The following is a 24,050-nucleotide window of genomic DNA, read 5'->3' on the forward strand; positions in this document are numbered from 1 at the left end:
CATAAACAATTAATATATATGCACGTCTTAATTATTATGAATATATAATTTCAGCAAAGAAATCTATAGATCGAATCTTACTGAGGTACTGTCGAGGAAGCAGGATCCTCTTGCCGATCGAACAAATGGCCTTCTAATTCCTAAAATTAAGTTACACAGGAATTTGGGGACGATGAAGCTTGTTAACTAACTACTACTACTACTTCCTTTATATATATATAAACACGCACATAGCTGGGTCAACGAAAAGGTTGTCTTTATAAATTCAGTAAACTTTACGACTGCAACGTGCACAATTTAATATTTGATTTAGAATTGAATCGTATCTGGGCGTGCATGGTTTCCTTAAGTGGCACATTAATGAGGAAGAAAGTCTTAAGGGCGTAGCTCGATCCGTGTGCATTAGGCCCTCGACGTGCCAATTAAAGAGTCTTAATTGATCAGTAATGTCACTTGTACTCTACGCACGCACTCAGAATTCATCGATTTGTCTAGACAAATTTCAAACTAATGAGTAGAATTAGGACGCAGGTGGTGCTGATAATTATTTTATTCGTAGTGATTTTACGAGAAATTATTATTTTTAGATTTAGTAATTGATTAAAGAGTAAACTTTAAACATCAATTTTAATTGTTCTTATTCTTCTTATAACATATTGGGCGAATAGAGCAAGCGAAGGAAATTAAATGATTCAAGGAAACTATATAAGTTATGTAAGTGAAGTCGAACAAAATAGCGATTATCCTGTGAGCTGACATGAAAAAGAAAAATTGAGAAGAAAACAAGAAAATGAACCTCTAAAAAGAAAAGTTTTTATTAAAATTTAAGAGGTTACGCAATCTAAGACTCAAATAAGGATCCAATAATTACAATTAATATATCTTAATTACAATCTTATAAAGAAAGGAAATAGATTTTTGTCGAAAAGGAAAATAATTAACTTAACAATCTTAACTCAAATTAAGATGTAGATCAAGGCAAATCCTATCTAAAAATACCAAAAATATGAAAATTATCCTAAATACCCAAAAAATAAAAATTACCAAAAATTGCAAAAATACCTTAAAAAGAGTTTAAACGTCGGAATTTGAGGTTGAAAATTGGCAATTACGGTTTCACTTGTAACAAATGTAAGTTTTTGAATTCTACATGCGTGACGACAGACAGAGCTTGATTCCGAGTCCCAAGTCAAAAGTTATGTCCATTTAAAATTTGAAGACTTATATTGGATCTTCAACACAAGTTGGGCCTACATAAGTAAGATAAATAAATAATTCAAGGAAACTTTGGGTACGTAGCTAGTCATTATGTAGATGGGTTAATTCGATCATGTTTATACAGACAGTATCCCCACCTCTCATATTGGGGTGGTGGAGTCTACACGGGATCAGTGGAGTCCACCATTCAAATGTGAGAGGTGGGGGCACTATCTATACAGATAGGTTGAAAATTTTCATGTAGATTAATTGAGTGAATTTAATGAATCGTCAAGAATTTGAATACTAATTCAAGCTAGATAGGTTAAATATTGATGTGATTGACCCCAGTTATAGTTGATCATGGTTTAAGATTTTTATGTTTGAGTACTATGTTTGTACTTAATAGTAGAAGAAAACCAAGTGGATTAAGGTGGATTAGACATTTAACAATTGTGAAGTCTAATCAGGGTCGACCGACATAGAGAGTCTAATAGGAAATTGAAAAGGAAATGATCTAGTAGATCAAGGTAGACTAGACGCTTAGCAATGATAAAGTTCAATAGAGATTGGTAGATAAAGTCCTAATAGATTAAGAATGACTTAATATTAGGTAGGCGATGAAAGTCGAGGCAAGTCATTGGAAATTAGATGTTTGATGATGATGAAATCCCTGCAACAGATCAAGGATAATTGAATGTAAAAAGAAAAAGTAGAAATCCTAGATAAGTGAACTTTATGCATTAAAAGACTTAGCAGGTCGCCTAAGATTGAGAAAGTGAAACTCCTAGTACATTGAGGAAAGCTAGATGCTAGTGCTGATGCAATCGTACTCATGAGTTTGATATTTGGAACATGGGTTAAGTAAGGTATTTAAGGTGATCTAATATGGTGTGTCCAGTGTGTAGGTGTAGATAGTTTGACAAGTACATGGAAGTCCTACCAAGTGAGAAATGTCCGATGGTGGGCATGAAAGTCGGGGAGAGTCTTGTCAAGTGAAAATCCTATTAGGTCAAGAAAATCATATGTTCGACATAGAACTCCGAGAGGGATTTTGTCTAGGTGGAAATTCCAACAAGTCTAAGAGGGATCTTGTATAGATAGAAATCCTAATAGGTTAGGGAGGCTAGTGTAGGATCACATGCTAGAGAGAGAGGGTGGGTGGTGAATAGCATATGTCCCTTTTCATGTTTTCGATCAAGTTATTTTTCTACGTATTAGTATATAATGGAAATATGAAAGAAAAGAACAACACATAGTATTTTTTACTTAGTTCACAAACTCTTAGGATTGTTAGGACTAAGACTATATCTTGAGCGCAAGTACTTATCTTTTTCCTTTTTAAGATGACAAAAGGCGAATATGCTCGTCTCCAGCGTCCCCGTCAATCCATCCTAGGGTCAACACGGAAGAGGTAAATTACGGACGGCTACTAGCATTTGAAATAGTGACTAACACATAAGGGAGACATTTATCTCGACTTTACCAAGATTCGAATCTCATACCTCATAATATCAACGTCTCATGCGCTAACCACTAGATCCATTCGAAGGGACATCTTTCTCCTTTTCAAACACCTTCTGCTTGTGGAGAAACTTCTTACAAAATTATCAATCACAAACACAATACAAATATTAATGATGCACAGAAATAAAGACAAAAATGATTATGAAGATGCTCTAGAAGCCTGAATGCAACTGCACCCTCCTAGTACTTCCTCTATCGTTTGACAAACATCGAATCAGAGAGCACAGAGTGTGTTATGAGTGTAAATGATGTCTGAAAAAATTGCCTCGACCTTCCTTTTATAGAACTCTATCAACACTTGTTTGGTCACTTGAAAGCCCTTTCGGTATCCCGAACCTTGTTGACTTGATTGTAAATTTGATCCTCTTTGACTCCAGTTCAAGCTGGCTTGGCAATTTCTAATCACTTGGACCAACTCAATTGCTTTGAGCTTAGTCAATTTTGATCTGTTAATCGCTTCGCTCACATCCAATAACATCTGGAGATTCTGATCGCTTGGATATGGTCCGATCGCCAGACTTGTTCCGAGGGTTCTAACATGGTCTGATTGCCAAGACACGTTTCGATCTTTGGATCCTCTGAGTCTTCGTCCAAATCCATCTTCTTGCAAGACAAAATAACTAGCTTAGGCAATCCTGATCCATTGACCGCCCCGCTCGGATCCAATTTCACCTTGAGATTTTAGTTGCCTAAATATGGTCTGGTTGCCCGAATATGGTCCGGTCGCATGGACATGTCTCGGTCTTCATATTCTTTTAGTCTTTATCTAGCTCCATCTTCTTACAAGATAAAATTACAAACATACAATGCCTAATATTTAGTCTACCCAATTTCCGGTAATCACTTTTTTAAAGTTCATTTATTTAAGACTTTTAATTTATTTGGAGTTTACTCTTATAAGATCTCTCATTATCCTTCACGTTAATTATTAGTCACAGACTAATCACATCAAAATCAGTGGAAGACTTAAGATGTATATATATAATTAATCATCCTAATAGTCACCATCTCCACATCTTAACTCGATTTAATTGATTTCCTGCAGACAACACTAAAAATGGTGATGTGGAAATCAATTGGTTGACGTGGACATTGAGGTGGCGATAATGATGCAAAGATTTGCCGTGGAGGTGATGTCAAGGTGAGGATGTCGTCCGACTCGCATCTTGTGGTCCAATCGGCGCACACAAGAGCAAACATCATAGGGTGTCACTTGTCAGAGTTGTCCACAAAGTCCCTCTAGTATTTAAGCCACTAAGGTGTAAGTGGAAGCAAAACCAAAGTAAAAATTGCGAGAAAAAGAGTTATTTGTATATCTAAGGGAGCGTTTGGTTTAGGGGAATAGGAGTGGAGAATGAGAATGAGAATCATTGATTGTCATTGTCAATGTTTGGATTATAGAAATAGGAATGCAAATAAGGAAATGAATCATTGAAATTGAGTAATAACTCATTCCCATGTATCTCCCCTTCAATGAGTCATTACCCTATTTTCATCAATCAAAATATTCCCTTATTCCAAAAATACCCTTGACCTAAAACTAAAATTTTTTCCCTTAATATCAAATATCAAAATATATTTATTTATTTTTTCTTTCATATCACTTCTCTCTTCTTGTTCTCTCTCATCATTTTATCACACACTTTCTCTCTCCTTAATATCTTCTATCACACTCTCTTTCCTCTTTTTTCTCATCATACTTTCTCTCTCCTCAATCTCTCTTGTCACACTCCCTCCTTTTTTTCCTCAACATACTTTCTCTCTCATCATACTTTCTCTCTCTCTTCAATCTCTCCCATTACACTCACTGTTCTCTTTTTTTCTCATCACACTTTCTCTTTCCTCAATCTCTCTCATCACACACTCTCTCCTCAATTTTCTCATTACATTTTCTCTCTCTTCATCCTCTCCCAGCATACTTTCTCTCACATCATATTTTCTCTCTCATCTTCTCTCATCATGCTCTCTCCTATCACACACTCTCTTCTCATTTTCTCTCATCACACTTTCTCTCTCTTCATTCTTTCTCATCACACTTTCTCTCTCATGAGACTTTCTCTCTCATAATTCTCTTTCATCATATTTTTCTCTCACATTCATCTTTCTCTCACATATAATTTTTTCTTTTATTTTCTTTTAAGGGTAAAAAAGGAAATTTTGATTTATTCCGATAGAAAATATGCAACTAACCAAACATTGCTTTTAAGAGTGATATCCATGCTCATACTCATTCTCATTCCACAATACAATGATTCACATTCCGATTCCTATTCCTAGAAAGAACCAAACACCCCTTAAGTACTTGTTGGTGTGAGTGGGGAGAGATAAATTTTTAGGGTGTATGTAATTGGGAGTTATCTTTGATAATCTTAGTTATCTATTCAAGGTTATCAACGAAAATTCTGTTTGATTTAGGTAATCAATGATTCTCATATAATGTTATATGCCTGACACATCAACAAAAGGGCATACAGTCCAGAATTAGAAAACCTCATGAAATTAAAATTTTTCTTAATTTCGAGGTTAACGATTTTTTTTTATCAAAAATATCCTCTGATAAAAGAAAAATATTTAAAAAATGGAAAAACTATAAAGAAAAAATATTAAAAATTTTTAAAAAGGAAAAAAACGTTAAAAAAACGTAAAAAATAATAATTTTTTGTTTAAAAAGTAAAAACTAGAAAAAACACATAAAAACATTAAAAAAAAAGTAAAAAATATTTAAAAACATAAAAAAAAAACACATTAAAAGTTAAAAAATTTAAAAAACATAAATATAGTTGGTTTTGTGAGGATATTACAGATGATCCTGTCCGGAATCTAAATCAGACGGACCATTGGGTGAGGTGGATGGAATGTTGACCGAATCATGACTTCCCGGAGGGGGTATGTTAAGATGGCTTCTATGTTGACCAAGTCGTCAGAAATCTTCTGGTCAACGCTACCTGTAGTTAGCGACCGGGTCGTCCCGATCCCGGTCCCTGGTACACCGATACTCGAGACAGATCTAATGAGTATATAAGTAACAGATTAAAATGTATAATAATGAAATGAATGTAGAGTGTGTATGGAGAACGTACACTGACCAGGGGGACACCCTCAGGTGGATCGGTGAGCTGGTCAGGATGTTACTCGAGTTATCGCGGCTTGGAAGAGTAGATGACTTTGAGCATGATACAAAGTTGGATATGACGACGTGGAGCCGAACGCGATGACACGAAACTGGATGTGACCTCGGCACGCAGGTCGGGATAATACATCGACGCACAGGACAGGATGTGGCTTTGGCATGCAGGCCGGAATAAGATAATGACACACAGACCAAAACACGACACACATGCTGGAACACGACAATGATGCGAAGGTCGAGAATAGTAGCGGCTCAAAGGCCGGCGACGGGCTAAATCAAAAGGGTCGAGCGAAATGCTGGATGGTCAGGACACATGCACCATTAAACACGGATTAGCGTCGTATCTAAAGGCAAGGGCCTCGATCACTCAGATCCGCCAATAGGGGTGCCTGTTGGTCGGATTCAACAGCAAGGGCGTCGACAGTGATGCTAGTAGCGGCGTCGGCAGTTGGTGGTTGCTTACCGGGACTATAGACCGGAAGAGAGGCGCTGTCGACGAGAGGAGAGGGGAGGGAAGTGGCTGTTGGTGTCGGTGACGTCCAGAAGCAGTGATGGTAGAAGCGTGTGTGAACGGAAGTGAGGGGGCAACCGCTTGAGGGAGAGAGAGCGGCGACGTCGGAGGTGGAGTCGAGTCAGTCGACCACATCCTAGTGGAGAGGAGAGGCGACTGCCGCTTGCGTCGCTTACGGTGTGCGTGAATGGGAGAAAGGGGGTGATTGCTCAAGGGGGAGAGAGTGGCGGCGAGGGAGAGTTAGAGGTGGGCGGCAGCCCGACGACGTTGACGACCTTGACGACATCGGCCGACAGAAGGGAGGAGGCGTTGGTTCTCCTCCTTGTTTTGGCGAGGTGTCGGCGAGAGCCTCTAGTGAGACGGCGCCGACCGATCAACGGTGGCAGTGCACATACTTGTGACTATGGTCGCGGCTCAGGAAGCAGAGCATGGAGTGAGCAAGAGAGAGATAGAGGGAGCGGTGGCTTGCCAATGAGGAAGGAGAAGGCAGCGGTGGCGACATGAAGAGGAGGTGGTGGCGTTCGCGTGAGATGATGGCAGCAGAGCAGAACACGAAGGAGCAGCCCCCAAAACCACGAAGTGAACCCCCCTCCATAGTACCTCCTCCTCCTTAAAGCCCTACACGGTGAAAAGACCTCCTCCCCTCTTAATTATATATGGATCCTTAAACTATATTTGTATCAGTAATAAAATATTAAAATAGATTATTTATTAAAATCTTCAAATAAATAAGTTTATATTACATTATTTAAGTTAAATTAAATAATATTTAATTTTCTATAATCTTACTTATGTGATTATTTAAACCAAAGTCTTCAGAGATCATAACTATGATCTCAAACAAAATTAGTCATTCTTCAGTTTTCCCTACTAATTCCACTTTAGTGGTCCTTTCATTGAGGTGACTTCAACCCTTTCGCTTGTTATTGGTCAGGAGTAATTATCATGGAGGAACCAATGCCAAATAGAGAATTCACACGATTTGACTTCTAACCGACTAGATTAATATTCGACCCTTTACACTGATCAATTTGACTCCTGACCGACTAACGATTCGGTGATGGCACGAATAAGTTATCTATATCTACCACACCAAATATGTTATGATACAGTGATAAGCATCTAAATCATTATCCAAGTATTAGTTATGATAAATTTATAAAAAAAAAAAATCCAAATGAGACGTGCAATTAAAATATATTAGGCTTCTAAACCATTAGATAAGCGCTTTCTATGACACCTACAGTGTCATTCGATACCCGTTTGAAATTAAATAAATTTGGCAAACAGGGCGCCCCACCGTCGGTGGTTCAACGTTCCATTTTCAAACCCGTTAACTTGCACGTCCGCAGAATCTCAAGCAACGTTCACTCACGCGAGGCACAACTCTCGCGGCCGCATTAAACTAATTGGAAACCCTTCCTTCCTAAAACATAAAATACTGACAGCTATAAATTTTAATGTACCTTTCCACTTTCCTTTCTAAAATTAATAAATTCGATCCGTCCGTTTTTCTCCAGCTGCCACTCCAGCTCCATCGGCAGCTAGCACGCAGATCAAGCAACGCCATGCATCGGCAATCCCTCGGATCTCCTGGCCCCAAGCTCCTCGTCTCCGGCATGGACGACCAGCGCAAAAGCCTCGGCGGACATCCTCACGAACCCTCGATGGAGGCGGTGGAGGATAAGGCGATCCGGACCAGTTCGAGGGCGGAACGCTCCATTCACTTGATTCCCATCTGCACTATCCTCTGCATCCTCGTCCTCTACCTCCTCTCCCACGATCCCCAAAGTTCGCTTATCCAAGGTTACTTTCTTATTCTTTCTCTCTGATCTTCTTCTTCTTCTTCTTCTTCAAATCAGTAATTAATTAATGGTCGCGTTGTCGGGCAGATTCAGATCTGAAAGCGATAAATGGCTGGGGCTTGCGATCCGACCCCGCCGTGGGTACGATCTACAGTGATGATTTATTGTTTTCGATTGGTTTCTTAATTTTACGAATGCCTCGATAGTTTAGTGCGGCATTTACTGATTTGGGGTTCTGTTTGTAGTGGCGGAGAAGGGCGTCGCTCGATCGGCGACGCAACAGGGCCGACGGCGTAGACTGAAAGCGGCGAGGAAGATGGGCGTTGCACGTGACGACTGGGCGGAGCCAGAACTGCTCGTGTTGGAGAACTAGCTCGCGGTTGATTGGGGAGCGTGGGTTGCAAAATTCGTTTCTGTTCTTTCTTCCTAAAAAAAAAATCGTTGCGTGCTTATTCATGGAATGTGGAAGACTATGTACGGAGGTGGATCCGATCAAAAATTTCTTTTATTTCTTATTAATTTTATCAAAGTTTCATACAGGATATCTTTAAAAAAATAAAAAATGATGAAGTCAATAATCAACTGGTCAATAAAAGATTTCATGATTGTTTATCGTCGTATGCGCAGCAGAGTTTTAATGGGCGACTACGATATTTTCACCTTTCAGATCTGTAAATGAGAGTTTTTTTTTTCCAACCACATTAATACATCTCAAAATTATAAAAAAATTATCATCCTTTTCATAATTAAAAAAAAAATCTCTGTATAACTTTTTTATTATTTTTTACAAATCACCGATACTAATTTTTATTTAATATTTTAATTAATTATAATTTTTAATTTAATTTATAACTCAGCTTTTTATGGAAACATATAATACTCAAATTAGGTATCCTAGTTTTAAAATTAACAAATTATGCAAGTAATTCTATTTTTGCTCCTATTTTTATCCTATTATAATTGTAGTAGTTGAATTAATTAATTTTATAGTTTAAAAAATAATCGATTAATCTTTAAAAAAATCATCTCTCTTAATATAGTATATTAAATTAATATTTAAAAATATTTATATAATTAGAAGAACTAGATAAATATATAATTTAATTTCATGTTATTTTTAACTCTGTAAATTTATCAGTCAATTTTGACCAAATGACTTAAGAATTTCGGTCAAAAATAGATCTAGATAATTCAGAAAAATATGAAATCAAATTCTATGTGTTCATTCAGTTCTCTTGATTGTATAAATATTCACAAACAATAATTTAACATATTATATTGAGAGAAGTGATTTTTTGAACACAAATTTATAAGGAAAATATAATTTGTGTTAAAAAATTACTGCTTTTTAATATATTTGGTCAAATTGATATTTGAGTACATGAATATAATCATAAAAATTATACGAACTTCTAAATCTATCAATCGATTTTTACCAAATCTTTTTAGATTCATTCGACTAAAATTGGCTCGAAATGATGTGGAACTAGATCCTATGAGTTCGTCTAATTCTTCTTATTATATTAATACCTTTAAATATTAATTTAATCAAATATATTAAAAGTAATAATTTTTTTAATATAAATTATTTTTGGATATATTCATGTTAAAAAATTATGAATTAGTCAAAATTGACTGATAATTTTAAATGATTCATAATGACATGAAACTAGTGCTCAGATGTTTATTTAATTTTTTTAATTATATAAATATTTTTAAATATTAATTTTTAATATATAATATGACAAGTATGCAACATTCGTCCTGGTGAAAAAAAGTCTACATTAAATTAATATACAGCCACTACTTAAATCTATTTAAATTTTAGGTAACAATGACGTCCTCAAATTTCAAAAATCATCAAAACGTTTTCTAAAAATAAATAAAAGGGAGCCCATCAAATTTTATTAAAAAAAAATAATATCTCTTGTTCCAATCAGGATGCAGCTGTTACAGTATATTTATGATGAATTTATAATACAATTTGATTAAGTGTGAAATAAATAAATTTTGCTAGTAACTAAATTTTAAACTGAACACTATCATATTAAAATTTAATTAAAAGTATTTAAATTTCATTCAAATAATTTTAAAACAGAAACGATTACAGAGCTACAACAATATTGTATTAAGGGATTAGCTGCTATACATAATGTTGGAAATAAAAAATAATATTATAGTAGTAATTCAGTAACTTCTTTGTAACTTCCTGATAATTTCTATAAATTATAATAGCTATCGATAGTTATAATAATAAATTAATAATAATATTATTAAGATAAGAGACTTTGGGATAAAATATTCGATGGAGCACATTTTTATTTTTATGTTTTTTTAATAGAGAAGGGAGCGGCCCTGTTTCATTTAATTTAAGACACCATTTTAATTTCTGATACATCACGTGATATATAATTTTACAATTAATTCTAACAAAGTGTATCACGTTTATCCTAACGATGAGAAGGAATTCAAGGTTTCGTAACTTATCGATGTCGCCAATTCAACGCCTCTCCTCCCATTATGCAATTATTATTAATTATTTAATATAAAATTGTTAATATTAGACACGATTTAATAACCTGAATTGAATATTAAAAAAACTAATTGATTCGATCTGAAAACGGTCAGGAAGACTAGCTAAGAATGTAACTATTTGATTGATCGTATGAAGGCTATGTTATGATCTCTAGTATAAGAAATGTCAATGTTGGATTAAAGAAGACGAATTTGATATTTGCTCTTCGATATTCATATCAGTCATTGGAATAGTAGAAATAAGACGGTGCGATGTAGCAACAGTGATAGCACCAGACTAATGAATAATATATATTTCCGTCGATGCATGCACCCCCTTTATATAGTGCTACAGTATGTGACGTGCACACTCCTCGAGGTACAGATACGTTTTCCCAACTGTTCTAAGAAAAGACATGTCAGGAAAGTGCCCCTAACATCATATCTTAACAGAGCGTGCAAATCTCTCACTACAAAAAATAAGCCATTATGGGACAAATTTTGGAATGAATTTTAAAAAAAATTCGTTGCAAAATTTTTTGGGACAAAATCAGGGACGAAAATTTTTTCGTCCCAAAATGGTTGATGCCAACTTTTGGAACGAATTATGGTTTGTTGCAAATTTGGCAACGAATTTCAGGACGAAAATGACGACGAATAAAATTTTCGTACGATTTGTCTGTTCATCTAACATGACGATAGAAGTTTTTATCGTACGATTTGTCTGTTCATCTCGCCCCATTGTGAGAGACATCATTTTCCAAAAACATATTAGGAGATATGGGAAGATCTCACTATTTGGCCAAGCGGGATAGCCACTCGGCCAGGACTACCCCGTCCGATCGATCTCAGCTGCTTCTCTGCATAGTAGACCAAGTCGGCAAATTGTTGCTTGCTCGACCTGACATACCTTCTAGCCCGCTTGGCATTTGCTTGGCAAGTTGTGAACTTCTGATCTTTCTGCACCGACCTCGGCTGGGCGAATGATATGCTCCAATGAACTTATTAGCCGATCAGACACTTACATTCTGCTCGACCGTTAGCGCCTAGCTCCGTTCGACCCGTTTTTAGTGAGCCCGTTGGTTTTGTAGCACTGACTGTCTTGACTTTGACCTCCATATCGGTTGCTATCTTTGTGTCTAACTCACGTTTGGTGGGCCCCCCTTTATCGCCGCATCATAAGCTTTCCCCTTAAGTCTAGACGAAAGAGGTTTTAAGTTCGACTGACTGGACAAAGCAGTGTCTCTGTTGACTTTCATGGCTAATCGACAATTCTAGACTTCTAGAGACGCCGCTCGACTGTCACTCGCTGCCATAGGTTTAGTGCTTCCATTCGGCTAGCAATTACCGACCTTGGGCTAGGGGTCCCATTCCGCTATTAAATATGCTCCATTCTATGTTTGGAATCGTCGTTCGGTTGTGAAGTGCTGGCTTGGATTTAGAGCATTCGCTCGGCAATATCTTAGGCAGAGGTTGGTGACGCTCAGGATAGTTAGCGACAACACTTAGAAATTTCTCGCCTCTCGTCGCTCCCTCAAGCGAGCGACTCTCTTTAGTTTTCAACGCCATCTCAATTTCTGGAAGATTGTGCAAATCTCATATCATTATTACCGAACACGACGCCCATGTCTTTTAATTAAACCTCATTAATGCACCCCCGTTGTCATCTGCTACATGTCTCAATCTATGCCGCCACATGCTTGATTTGACAGGCGGATATCCGTGGTTGATGTGACAGGTGTTGTTTCAAATTCTACGGCTAGATATCGACTTTGTTTTCTGTAACCCTCGATCTGATGGCTCGAAGCGACTGTCCACGGGGTTTTTAAGCCCTCACTCATCGTCATGCCCCTATTTTGTTGTCTTCCCCCCTCGTGTACGTGCTCTGCCGCTTCCTCTCTTCCTCTTCGTTGTCGACAATATTTCACAGTAAGCCCTCTTTTCCTTTCTAGTCGCATCATCGATCATCTTTCCCTTCCTTTTTCGATGGCTGCTTCTCCTCAACCTCCTGTGCTCATTCCCGAGCTTTGGTACACTTCTACCGAGTCGAAGTTCAACGAGGATGAGATCGATCAAATGAGAATTACATACCGTTTTCCCTCTGACTATCAAATCGCTATTCCCTCTACCTACGATCTACCTCGTTTACCTCTCGATGGTTTCCTACCCTTTTTTAAGGACCAATTTTGTGTCAGTCTTCATTTCCCCGTTCACCCTTGTTAGGACCCGTTGGCCGGCTAGGGGGGGGGGAGTTGAATGACCCTGCACAAAATCAAAAACAAACCCTTGTCGAACTTAAAGAAACACTTGCATTAAATAAAATAAGAAATAAACTGAAAGACTGAGGCTCGGAGCATTTACTTGGTTACAATTGGGGAGGTTGTTAATCCAAGGAAGTGAACGCGCACTAAAGATCTCCTTCAGGCGGAGAAACCTCGTTACAGCAATGAAGCACAGAAAATGAGAAGCTAAATAGAAACTAAAGTGTGTACAAGTGTTGTTTGCAGGAATGCTTGTTGTTATTTAGCTTCTGGACCAAGGTTGTATTTATAGCCTTGATCGGGGCGCCTGGAAGGGTTCTAGGAGCCTAGAGTGGGATAGAATTTTATCCCCGATACGTTGGTCAACGTCCACGTCGAATATGATAAAAATCAGATTTCGGGTACCCGTACCCACAAAGTAAATAGGGTTGACTTTTTCAGTCCGGGCCCTCTGCTCCGGTGTTGTTCCCCTCAGTCCGGGTCTTCCACTTCGGCTCCGCTCGCTTGGGTGATTTCGGTCATCCATAATAGAGCTCACCCGAACCTAACTTCTGGCGTTTTCGAGCAACCTTCCGCTCTGACTTCTCGTCCCTCAAAAACGCCGCACGTAATCTTGTCGTCCGCCCGCGTACTCTTCCGCAGCACCTCGTCCCTCAGACGCACCGAGCCCGTCGGCTCTTTCCCGTGTCGTCCTTCTTGCTAGCTGTGTCTTTTGCTCGACTTCTTGTGCTCCTAAGCTCCGGCACACTTAGACACAAGGTTAAACACAACAAGACTTAACTTAACTTGTTTGATCACATCAAAACAACCTTGGGGTACCAACAATCTCCCCCTTTTTGATGTGAACAACCTTAAGTTAAGTTAAACAACTATAAAGTTAAAACAATTTTAAGTTACCTCCCCTAGACTTACTTCTCCCTTCTCCCCCTTTGATCACATAAAAAATAGGGTACCAAAAAAAATCTAAGGGTATTTTTTTATAAAACTCCGCGTTTCAAATATTTTTGAAAAATTTATCAAGATTTTTTAAAAATAATAATTTTGATAACACTAAAAATGTAATAATTTTAGAAAAAAAATCTAAGTAAAATTTTTTTGAGAAACAATCAATAAATTTCTCGATTAAACAAATTTTCAAAAACTAACTTTGTAGAAAATTTGGTAAAGTAAATATGCTACAAAAGAAACTTTTAGTCTTAAAAAGTAAAAATAAATCAAGCAGAAGAAAAATATATTCCAAGTTTAAAAATTTTGTGCAAAGCAAAGTTTGTAAAATAATTTAAAACTTTAAGTTAAACAAAAATTGAGAAATATTTTTAAGTTAAACAAATTTACAGAGAAAATTTTATTTTTTTTAAAAAATTGAGTAACTATTTAAATCATTATCTAATTTCAATTTTAATACTCTATCAGTTAGTCAATTAAATATTTTATTTCAATATTTGGCTTTCAGGTTGTAGCGAGACACTAGGCCTTCTTGGCTATTGGATTATCAACCACTTTCTAAACAAAGCCGCATAAAGAAATTAAATGTCTAATTTTCTCGCTGAAAGCGCTAAGTCAAATTAAAGTTCAAGTTAAACAATACTTTGGAACCCAATATAGGTTCCAGCTATTGGTACAATATCCCTCAGGTCAAGGCTGACCTGGTTGACCAAGCTTGAGCCTTGGTTTGGGTTTCGATGTTTGACAATGCAGTTGTTCATTTTGGGAGATTGTTTGGTGCAATTCCCCTCTGATCAGGATCTGATCAGGTTGATTGAAGAAGAGTCAAGTAGGTCAAGGTTGACTAGATACTTGACTGAAAATCCTAGTGAGTGAAGCTAGGTGAAAGTCCTGGTGAGTGAAGCCAGGCGGATGAGAAGAACTGGTGAGTGAAGCCAGGTGAAAGACCTAGTGAGTGAAGCTAGGCAGTGAGAAAATCCTAGTGAGTGAAGTTAGGTGAAAGTCCTGGTGAGTGAAGCTAGGCAGAGGAAAATCCTAGTGAGTGAAGCTAGGTGAAAGTCCTGGTGAGTGAAGCTAGGCAGTTGGAAGTCCTGGTGAGTGAAGCCAGGCACGGGGGAAATCCAGATGGGTCAAGGTTGACCAGACATCTGGTGAAAGTCCAAGTAGATTAAAGAATTGACTGGATACTTGGCACGGAGAAATCCAGATGGGTCAAGGTTGACCAGACATCTGGTGAAAGTCCAAGTAGGTCAAGGGAGTGACCGGATACTTGGCATAATGAATAAAAGTCCAAGTGGGTCAAAGGTATTGACCGAACACTTGGTGAGGGAGTCCTAGCAGGTCAAAGGTGACCGGATGGTAGGCATGATGAACCAACAGGTCATAGATTGACCGGATGTTGGTTTGGGGGCTTTGGGACTTGGTTTTGGGCAGAAACCAACAGCTGGATCCATCAGCCGATCGATTGGCTGGAGCCCAATCGATCGGCCGATCGATTGGGGTGTCCCTGCGAGAAGCTTTCATCCCAATCGATCGGTGGATCGATTGGGAGGAAGTCGCGAGCGCACAGAATGCCTCTGGATCGATCAGATCGATCCAGAGGTCCCAATCGATCGGTGGATCGATTGGGAAGGTGTTGTATATCGCGATAAGCTCTGGATCGATCCGTCGATCGATCCAGGCAAATTTTCAGAGCATAGAGGCGCTCTGGATTGATCCACGGATCGATCCAAAGCCTCCCCGATCGATTGGGAGCATTCCAATCGATCGGGATCTGACTGTTGGCGCAGATAAAGGTCGTTGGCGTGCGTCTTCTTGGGAAGGACTTTACACGATTCATCACCTATCTACAGCAGCTTCTCCACAGCAATCTTCCACTCTCAACGCCAGTTCTTGAAGGATCTTAGAGGTTCTTCCAAGTCAAGAGGCGTGACTACTACAAGAAGAAGAAGCTAGGGTTAGGGCTTTTGTACTCATTGTAAGCTTGTGCTTGTATTTCATTACCTTTCCCTTTCTTCTTGTATTGAGAGTCTTGTAGGGCTTCTCCGCCTTTGGTAGTAACCATAAAAGAGTGTTTTATTAGTGAAGGGTGCGTGAATAGGTGTGGATCCTTGGACTAGTCACCTCTTGTGAGGTGGATACCAAGTAATCCATCCTTGTTAGCGTTGTGTGTTTTTGTTTCTTGTATTTCCGCTGCATATCTCTGAAGAAACAAGCAATGACGAGCACCTAGCACGCGAAGAGCTATTCACCAGATGCTAGGCATCATGAACCAACAGGTCATGGATTGACCGGATGTTGGTTTGGGGGCTTTGGGACTTGGTTTTAGGCAAAAACCAACAGCTGGATCGATCAGCTGATCGATTGGCTGGAGCCCAATCGATAGGCCGATCGATTGGGGTGTCCCTGCGAGAAGCTTTCATCCCAATCGATCGGTGGATCGATTGGGAGGAAGTCGCGAGCACACAAAATGCCTCTGGATCGATCAGCCGATCGACACCGATCGATTGGGAGGAAGTCGCGAGCACACAAAATGCCTCTGGATCGATCAGCCGATCGACACCGATCGATTGGGAGGAAGTCGCGAGCACACAAAATGCCTCTGGATCGATCAGCCGATCGATCCAAAGGTCCCAATCGATCAGTGGATTGATTGGGAAGGTGTTGTATGTCGCGATAAGCTCTGGATCGATCCGTCGATCGATCCAGGCAAATTTTCAGAGCACAGAGGCGCTCTGGATCGATCCACGGATCGATCCAAAGCCTCCCCGATCGATTGGGAGCATTCCAATCGATCGGGATCCGACCGTTGGCGCAGATAAAGGCCGTTAGCATGCATCTTCTTGGGAAGGACTTTACACGATTCATCACCTATCTACAGTAGCTTCTCCATAGCAATCTTCCACTTTCAACGCCAGTTCTTGAAGGATCTTGGAGGTTCTTCCAAGTCAAGAGGCGTGACTACTACAAGAAGAAGAAGCTAGGGTTAGGGTTTTTGTACTCATTGTAAGTTTGTGCTTGTATTTCATTACCTTTCCCTTTCTTCTTGTATTGAGAGTTTTGTAGGGCTTCTCCGCCTTTGGTAGTAAACATAAAGGAGTGTTTTATTAGTGGAGGGTACGTGAGTAGGTGTGGATCCTTGGACTAGTCACCTCTAGTGAGGTGGATATCAAGTAAACCATCCTTGTTAGCGTTGTGTGTTTTTGTTTCTTGTATTTCCGCTGCATATCTCTGAAGAAACAAGCAACGACGAGCACCTAGCACGCGAAGAGCTATTCATCCCCCCCCCCCCCTCTAGCTTCTTTTCGGTCCCAACACCAACCAACTGGATTAATTAAATATTTTTTAGGAACATATTTCTTTGAAAATTTTCTAATTTATTTTTTGTGATATTTAAAATACCAGTTCAAATTATATATTCTAAAACTTGTACCATATGTGCATATATGTATGATTTTTTAAGTTTCTTATTTCTTTTTATAAATTGAATTTTTTCTATCTTTAATTTATTAAAATATTCTAATGGACAAGATTTTGATAAAATTACTTTTATTTCTTTAATTTCTTTTTTTATTTAGAACAATCTTTTGATAATAATTTAACGAATTTAAACATTTTATCGGGAGGAATAGATCGTACCTGACTTACCTTGACGATCTCGTTGTCTGTGGCTCCCCCTGAACTGTTGCTTTCTTCCGATGCCTCTCCCCCTTCATCGATGCTCTCGATGCTCATTTCTGAAGAACTTTTTTCGTCTTGATGACTTGCCATCAATGCAAGCTCGGAGAAAGCCTTAACTTCCGATTTAGACGACGTTTTGTTCCACGTCGCCTTTAAAATCTTGTACTTGTTCTTTTGGACAGACTTCTTTCCTTTGTCTTTAACCTTGTTCCTTAGCTTAGGGCAGTTGTCCTTAACGTGCCTTTCTTTGTTGCGGTGGTAACATCTGATTGTCCTTTTCTTTCTACCCTGCGGATGGTTAGTTTTTCTTGATTTAAATAATTTTTTAAAATGACTTACCATTATTACCATTTCTTCGTCGTCGAAAGAGGATTCTGACTCATGTTCGTCTCTCGTTGCCTTGAAGACGATGTTGTGCTTCGACTCCTTCGTACCTGCACATCTCGATTCATGCACTTTATAAGTCGAAAATAATTCTTCTAAAGTAATAGATTCTAAGTCCTTAGATATATAGAAGGTATCTACTAGTGACGACCATTTTGTATTTCTAGGGAAGACATTAAGAGCGTACCTTAGCGAATCTTGGTTGCTTACCTTTTCTCTGAGATTCGAAAGTTCAGTGATGACCTCCTTTATCCTCGAGTGAAGATGTGTAATCGTTTCATCTTCTTCAAATCGTAGATTGGTGAACTGGTCGTGAAGTAAATCCCGTTTCGCGAGCTTGGCTTTGGACGTCTCTTCATGTAGCTCAAGAAACTTCTCCTAAAGCTCCTTTGCTGAGTTGTAGGTGTTGATCCGGTTGACTTCTTGTGACGGAAGGACGCTCAATAGATGAATTCTGCTTTTCCATTTGCCACGTAGTCGATCTGCTCCTTCTTCGTCCTCCGACATTCTTCCTTACCCTCGGGTGCTAAAAAACCGAACTTCATTATTAAAAACAATTCAAAGTTGGTTTTAAAGAATACCTGTATTCAGTTTTTCCAGCTAGCGAGCTCCCCCTTGAACTTCGGTGGGTATATGCTCGGTCTGACCATTGATTCGGTGCTTCGATCGACGGTTAGTCCTCCTGAAGCGTCCTGACTCTTATACCACTTGTTAGGGCTCGTTAGCCTACTAAAAGGGGAGATTGAATAGCCCTGCACAAAATCAAAAACAAAGCTTTCTCGGACTTAAAGGAACACTTGCATTAAATAAAATAAGAAATAAACTGCAAGACTAAGGCTCGAAGGATTTACTTGGTTATAACCGGGGAGGTTGTTAATCCAAGGAAGTGAACGCGCACTAAAGATCTCCTTCAGACGGAGAAGCCTCGTTACAGCAATGAAGCACAGAAAATGAGAAGCTAAATGGAAACTAAAGTGTGTTGTTCTTTAGCTTCTGGACCAAGGCTGTATTTATAGCCTTAGTCGAGGCGCCTGGAAGGGTTCTAAGCGCTTGGAGTGGGATAGAATTCTATCCTCGATGCGTCGGTCAACGTCCACATCGAACATGATAAAAATCATATTCCGGGCGCCCGGACTCAGGGCGCTCGGACCCATAAAGTCAACAGGGTTGACTTTTTCAGTCCGGACCCTCTGCTCTGGTGTTGTTTGCCTCAGTCTGGGTCTTCCGTTCCGGCTCCGCTCTCTTGGATGCTTTCGATTATCCGGAATATGGCTCACTCAAACCCAACTTCCGGCCTTCTCGAGCAACATTCCACTTCAGCTTCTCGTCCCTCGGAAACGTTGCGTGCCTCCTTCTCGTCCGCTCGCGTACTTTTTCATTGCTCCTCGTCCGTCAGATGCACCTAGCCGTCGGCTCTTTCCCGTGCCATCATTCTCACTAGCTGCGTTTTTTGTTCGACTTCTTGTGCTCCTAAGATCCTGCACACTTAGACGCAAGGTTAAATACAATAGGACCTAACTTAACTTGTTTGATCACATCAAAACAACCTTGGGGTACCAACAACCCTTTCTTCTTAGCTGTGTGTAAATACTTCCGTATCTCCTTGCACCAAATAGTGTATAACTCCTTTAGGTTGCTATGTGGAGTAGTCGTGTTATTTCATCTGTAGGGCATCCCTTTAGTGCCGCAGGTATTCAATTTTTATTATCCTAAGCTATCCGAGCCAGAGATCTTTTTGTTCTAAGCTTGAGTGGGCGCTAGCATTTTTGACAAAATGCCGACCTCCAATAAACACTAGAGGGAGTATTACTTCTTTATTCGTTTTCCTGATCGGCCCGACTTTTTGACCAGCGGATAGATGGAGGTGATGAAGTCTCCGTCGCTTAGCAGATATCGAATCCAATCAAACTATCTCCAAGCAGGCTCCAGTTTGGCTGGTTAGAAGTATCATGTCTATTGGCTGTTATTGGAGAGTGTTTTATATATATTCGGGTTGAGCTCGATCCGAACGTGACTACGTCTCACCCTAGGTACGCTTTCTTCTTCTCATCTTTGAATCTAACTAATTTTTCTTCGTTTGTTGCAGCTTAGATCATGTTGAGGCACATCTGAGTGGCAAGAGTAGGCTTACGGACGCGAAGATTAACACCACGAGCTTTGTCGAGCTAGAAAGTTGCGGATTGCTACTGGTTGACCAATCCAACGACCCGATCGGCGATGTAGCGGCTAGCGAAGCAGGGGCTAGCCTAACGGCGGCTAGCAACGCTGTGGCCGCCACAACTGAACTCTCTCTCGAGCAACCATCACTATTGCCAATCATGGTGCCCTCGGAGTCAGCGACCTCAGGCGAGCCTTTACTCACACGACGCAAGAGGCATCAAGGGGAAGGTTCATCCCATTTAGCTACCTCTGCACTACAAATTCCCTCTCATGTTGCCTCGCATCCATTGTTTGAGTAGGGTGAGAATTCATCCCTTGCTTTTGCTAAACAGGGGACAACATCGGTTCCCACTCCTCTGTTGTCTGACCGGACACCTTCTTTATCTAGTCTACCGTTAAGGACGATATGCGCGTAGCTCATCGTGTACCTGCCCCCGCAATCCTCCTTGTCGGCCGCCTAAGTATCCACTATTCGATTTTCTCCCATAATCAAGTCCACCGGCCAGGCGACCTCCAAGCCTTTAGGTCCGTGCGACCAGAAGCACATAACATCCATCATTCATTTACTAACGGATGAGTGGCGCTATCCGAACGACTCTAAGTTATGCTCCTTCGTGCACTAGATCAAGATTCAAGGACCGCTGACACAAGTCTAGGCCCATGCGACGACCATTTCACCAGGGGAGCTCACGGACGACCATATTTAGAAGGTCACTCGGGTATGTTTATCAGCCTTATGTTTACTTGTTTATTTCCCGACCAACACTCAACTTATTTTGTTGTAGTTCTGAGTCAAAAGTCTGGCAATGTGCCAGAGGTTGTTCTTTTTGGAGCATCAGGTGCAACAACTGTGCACCCCGAGCGGACATCCGGAGGCTTCCCAGGCTCAGCTTAAGCAGTTGACTGCAGAGGTAGCTCAGCTAAATGCCGACTGGGAAAGGAGCTCTGGGCAACTAGTGGGCTCCAAGTGGGCGCTTCAAGCAGAGAAGAGTAAGAATGCTGAGCAGGCCCAACAAATCGAGCGACTACTCAAGCAGGCTAACATCTTTAAGTCGAAGATCAATTCAGTCAACATCCGAAAGGTTTGAGCCATCAAGGACTTGAACCTTAAGAACAAAGAGGCTCGCACTTTTGGCTCAAAATTTGAAGGAGGCGGAGGCTACTTTACTGAACGGGACAACCAATTTGCGAAATAGGCAACTACGAAGCTCCAGCTGGATGCCAAAGATTCTGAGTTGACTTTGCTGAAAGCTGAATTGGATTCATCCCAAGCGACTCTTAAGACACACCATGAGGAAGAGCCCGGGCGGTTGAAGTTTTCAAGCACACCTATCTCCGCTCGGACCCTTTTAATGACAAGCTCACCGATCGAGCTCTTCGCCTCTTCAATTGCGACATTGATGGTACCCTCCAATAGTTGAAGGACAACGACTATCTTTCTCCCGTGCCGACCAACAAAATCATAAACAGGGAGAAGCTCACCGAGTTGCTGCTGGATGATGTGCTCGACTACCTTGATTAGTCTTCTGTCTAGATTTTAGTTGCTTCTTGTAATCTCCGCCATTTCGACACTTTTCAACTTCTATTAAATGATTCAAGCATCCTTCCATGCCTTTCCGAACGACTCTATAAGCCTGGTCGGCTTCCCGTTTTTACGGTCTGGTAATACTAGTAAAAATATTTCAAGTGTGAATCCTTATGCTTCCGCTCTTCTTAGTGATTGTTTGTTTAGCCATCTGGTTGATCATTTCAATGTAGGTCGGATGTCCAATTTGCCTTAATCAATTTCATCAACCATTCAACTATTGAACCAAAGTTTATAGTTACCACTCGACTTTAATCGGCGTAGAGTACTTTTCGGCTTTATAGCAGTTGATCGGTTGTTACCTTGCTGGTTCTCAATTTTATAGTCGCAGCTCGACTGTTGATTTGCGTATATTCTTGGATTTATAACCACCGCTCGATTGCTGATTTCATCAACAAAGGTTTATAGTCGCTGCTTGACTATTGATTTGCGTAGGCTATTGGGTTTATAGTCGTCGCTCGACTGTTGATTTTGTCGACAAGGGTTTATAGCTGTCGCTCAGCTGTTGATTTCATAGACAAGAGTTTATAGTCGTCGCTTGACTATTGATTTCGTCAACACAGGTTTATAGTTGCTGCTCGACTGTTGATTTCATCGACAATGGCTTATAGTTGTCGTTTGACTGTTGATTTCATCGACAAGGGCTTATAATCGCCACTCGATTGTTGATTTCATCGATAAGGGTTTATAGTCGCCACTCGACTGTTAATTTCATCGACAAGGGTTTATAGTCATTGTACTCGACTGTCCTTGAAGCTATGAATTTAGCTGATCAACAGTCGTTTGAACCATCGCTGCGCTGATCCAAAGAGGGTGGTGAGAAAGACTCGACACTTCACTCCATCAGTGTACTGATAAAGTGTGGCCATGTTGTCAAACTTGACCAGATGGTCCTCTGGGTCGGTTGTCCTATTGTACTCCCCGATCATCGCTAGAGTGTAATGTCGGGGTAGTGAATCGTCTAAGATCCCCTCGAGAGAACTGTCGATTGACTTGCTTAGGCGAATCATAAGCTCTTGGTGCCTTTCCTTTTCGTGCGTCTCTCATAGAAGCGTCGTCTGAGGATGATCCTGAATCTTTGTTTGCTCGACCTTGTTCCTCTGAGGGTGTATGGAACAATGCTCGATGAAAGGGGATCAACTCATTCGGTGCATCTCGTACGTACCAGTCAGCTTCTTATTCTGCCCCCGAACGGACATATTGTTCGTTCGATCTCTACACTCAGCTTGTTGTCCCGCGGCTGATGCCGAGGGCTCGTGTATCCGACCATCGTCTGTTGTTGTTGCTCCACAATCTTGGCGGCCCGGGCTTATACCAACATATCCAACTCTTCTTTTGTCAACTCCACTATCGTGAGTCGTCCAACGTCCTCTATCTCCACGTCTCGAATACAGGTTACGTTCCCACTGAAGGCGCCAATATAATCCTGTCCGAAAGCAGTGAAGAATGCTAGCTGAGAATGTGGCTCCTTTGTTGATCGTGTGAAGGCTACGTTCCGATTTGCAATACGAGAAACGTCAGTGCCGGGCTAGGGAGGGGGTCCCCGACATTGGCCCTCCGACGCTCAAGTCAGTCATCGAAACAATAGAAATAAGGCAGAGCGATGTAGCAACAGTGATAGCACCAGAGTAATGAATAATACATATCTCCGCCGGTGCATGGACTCCTCTTTATATAGTGTTATAGTAGGTGACATGCACACTCCTCAAGGCACAAGCACGTTTTCCCAACTATCCTAAGAAAAGACATGTCAAGAAAGTGTCTCTGACACTCTACCTCAATAGGGCGTGCAAATCCTTGACGATAGAAGCTTCTATCATACGATTTGCCTGTTGACCTCACCCCATTGTCAGTGACATCATTTCCCAAAGGAATATTAGGAGAAATGGGAAGGCCCCACTATTTGGCCGAGCGGGATAGCTGCTCAGCCAGGACTCCCCTGTCCGGCCGATTTCAGATGCTTCTCTTTGTAGTAGCCCGGGCCGACAGATTGTTGCTTACTCGACCTGACATGCCTTCCGGTCAACTCGACATTTGGTTGGTAAGTTGTAAACTTCTGATGTTCTTTCTGCACCGACCTTCGCTAGGCAAACGATATGCTCCGATGAACTTGTTAGCTGATCAAACACTTACATTCCGCGCGGGTATTGGCGGCTAGCTCCATTCGGCCCGTTTTCGATAAGCTCGTTGATTTTTTGTACTAACTGCCATGATTTTAACCTCCACGTCAACTACTATCTTTATGTTTGACTCACGTTTAATGACTCTCTTTTATCACTACATCACTAATTAAGAAAATCAAAATTTAAATTTCAATAGATGAATATTCTTAAGGTTGAATTTTTGGAAT

General features: G+C 40.4%; 1 protein-coding gene across 2 annotated transcripts; it reads left to right on the forward strand.

Annotated features, from left to right (window-relative positions):
- The first annotated feature begins 7,786 nt into the window (after positions 1-7,786).
- Positions 7,787-8,709, forward strand: LOC121987889. Of its 2 annotated transcripts, none has more exons than XM_042541596.1 (3): positions 7,787-8,171; positions 8,264-8,311; positions 8,416-8,709. In XM_042541596.1, exons 1-3 carry the CDS (start codon positions 7,826-7,828, stop codon positions 8,541-8,543), a joined length of 522 nt encoding a protein of 173 aa, XP_042397530.1. In that variant the 5' UTR covers positions 7,787-7,825; the 3' UTR covers positions 8,544-8,709. The 2 variants fall into 2 exon arrangements, with proteins under 2 accessions (XP_042397530.1, XP_042397529.1); XM_042541595.1 differs by having other exon boundaries at positions 7,793-8,171; positions 8,258-8,311.
- Positions 8,710-24,050: the final 15,341 nt, after the last annotated feature.

This window comes from Zingiber officinale, chromosome 5B, assembly GCF_018446385.1.
Source record: "Zingiber officinale cultivar Zhangliang chromosome 5B, Zo_v1.1, whole genome shotgun sequence".
Classification (NCBI taxonomy): Eukaryota; Viridiplantae; Streptophyta; class Magnoliopsida; order Zingiberales; family Zingiberaceae; genus Zingiber; species Zingiber officinale.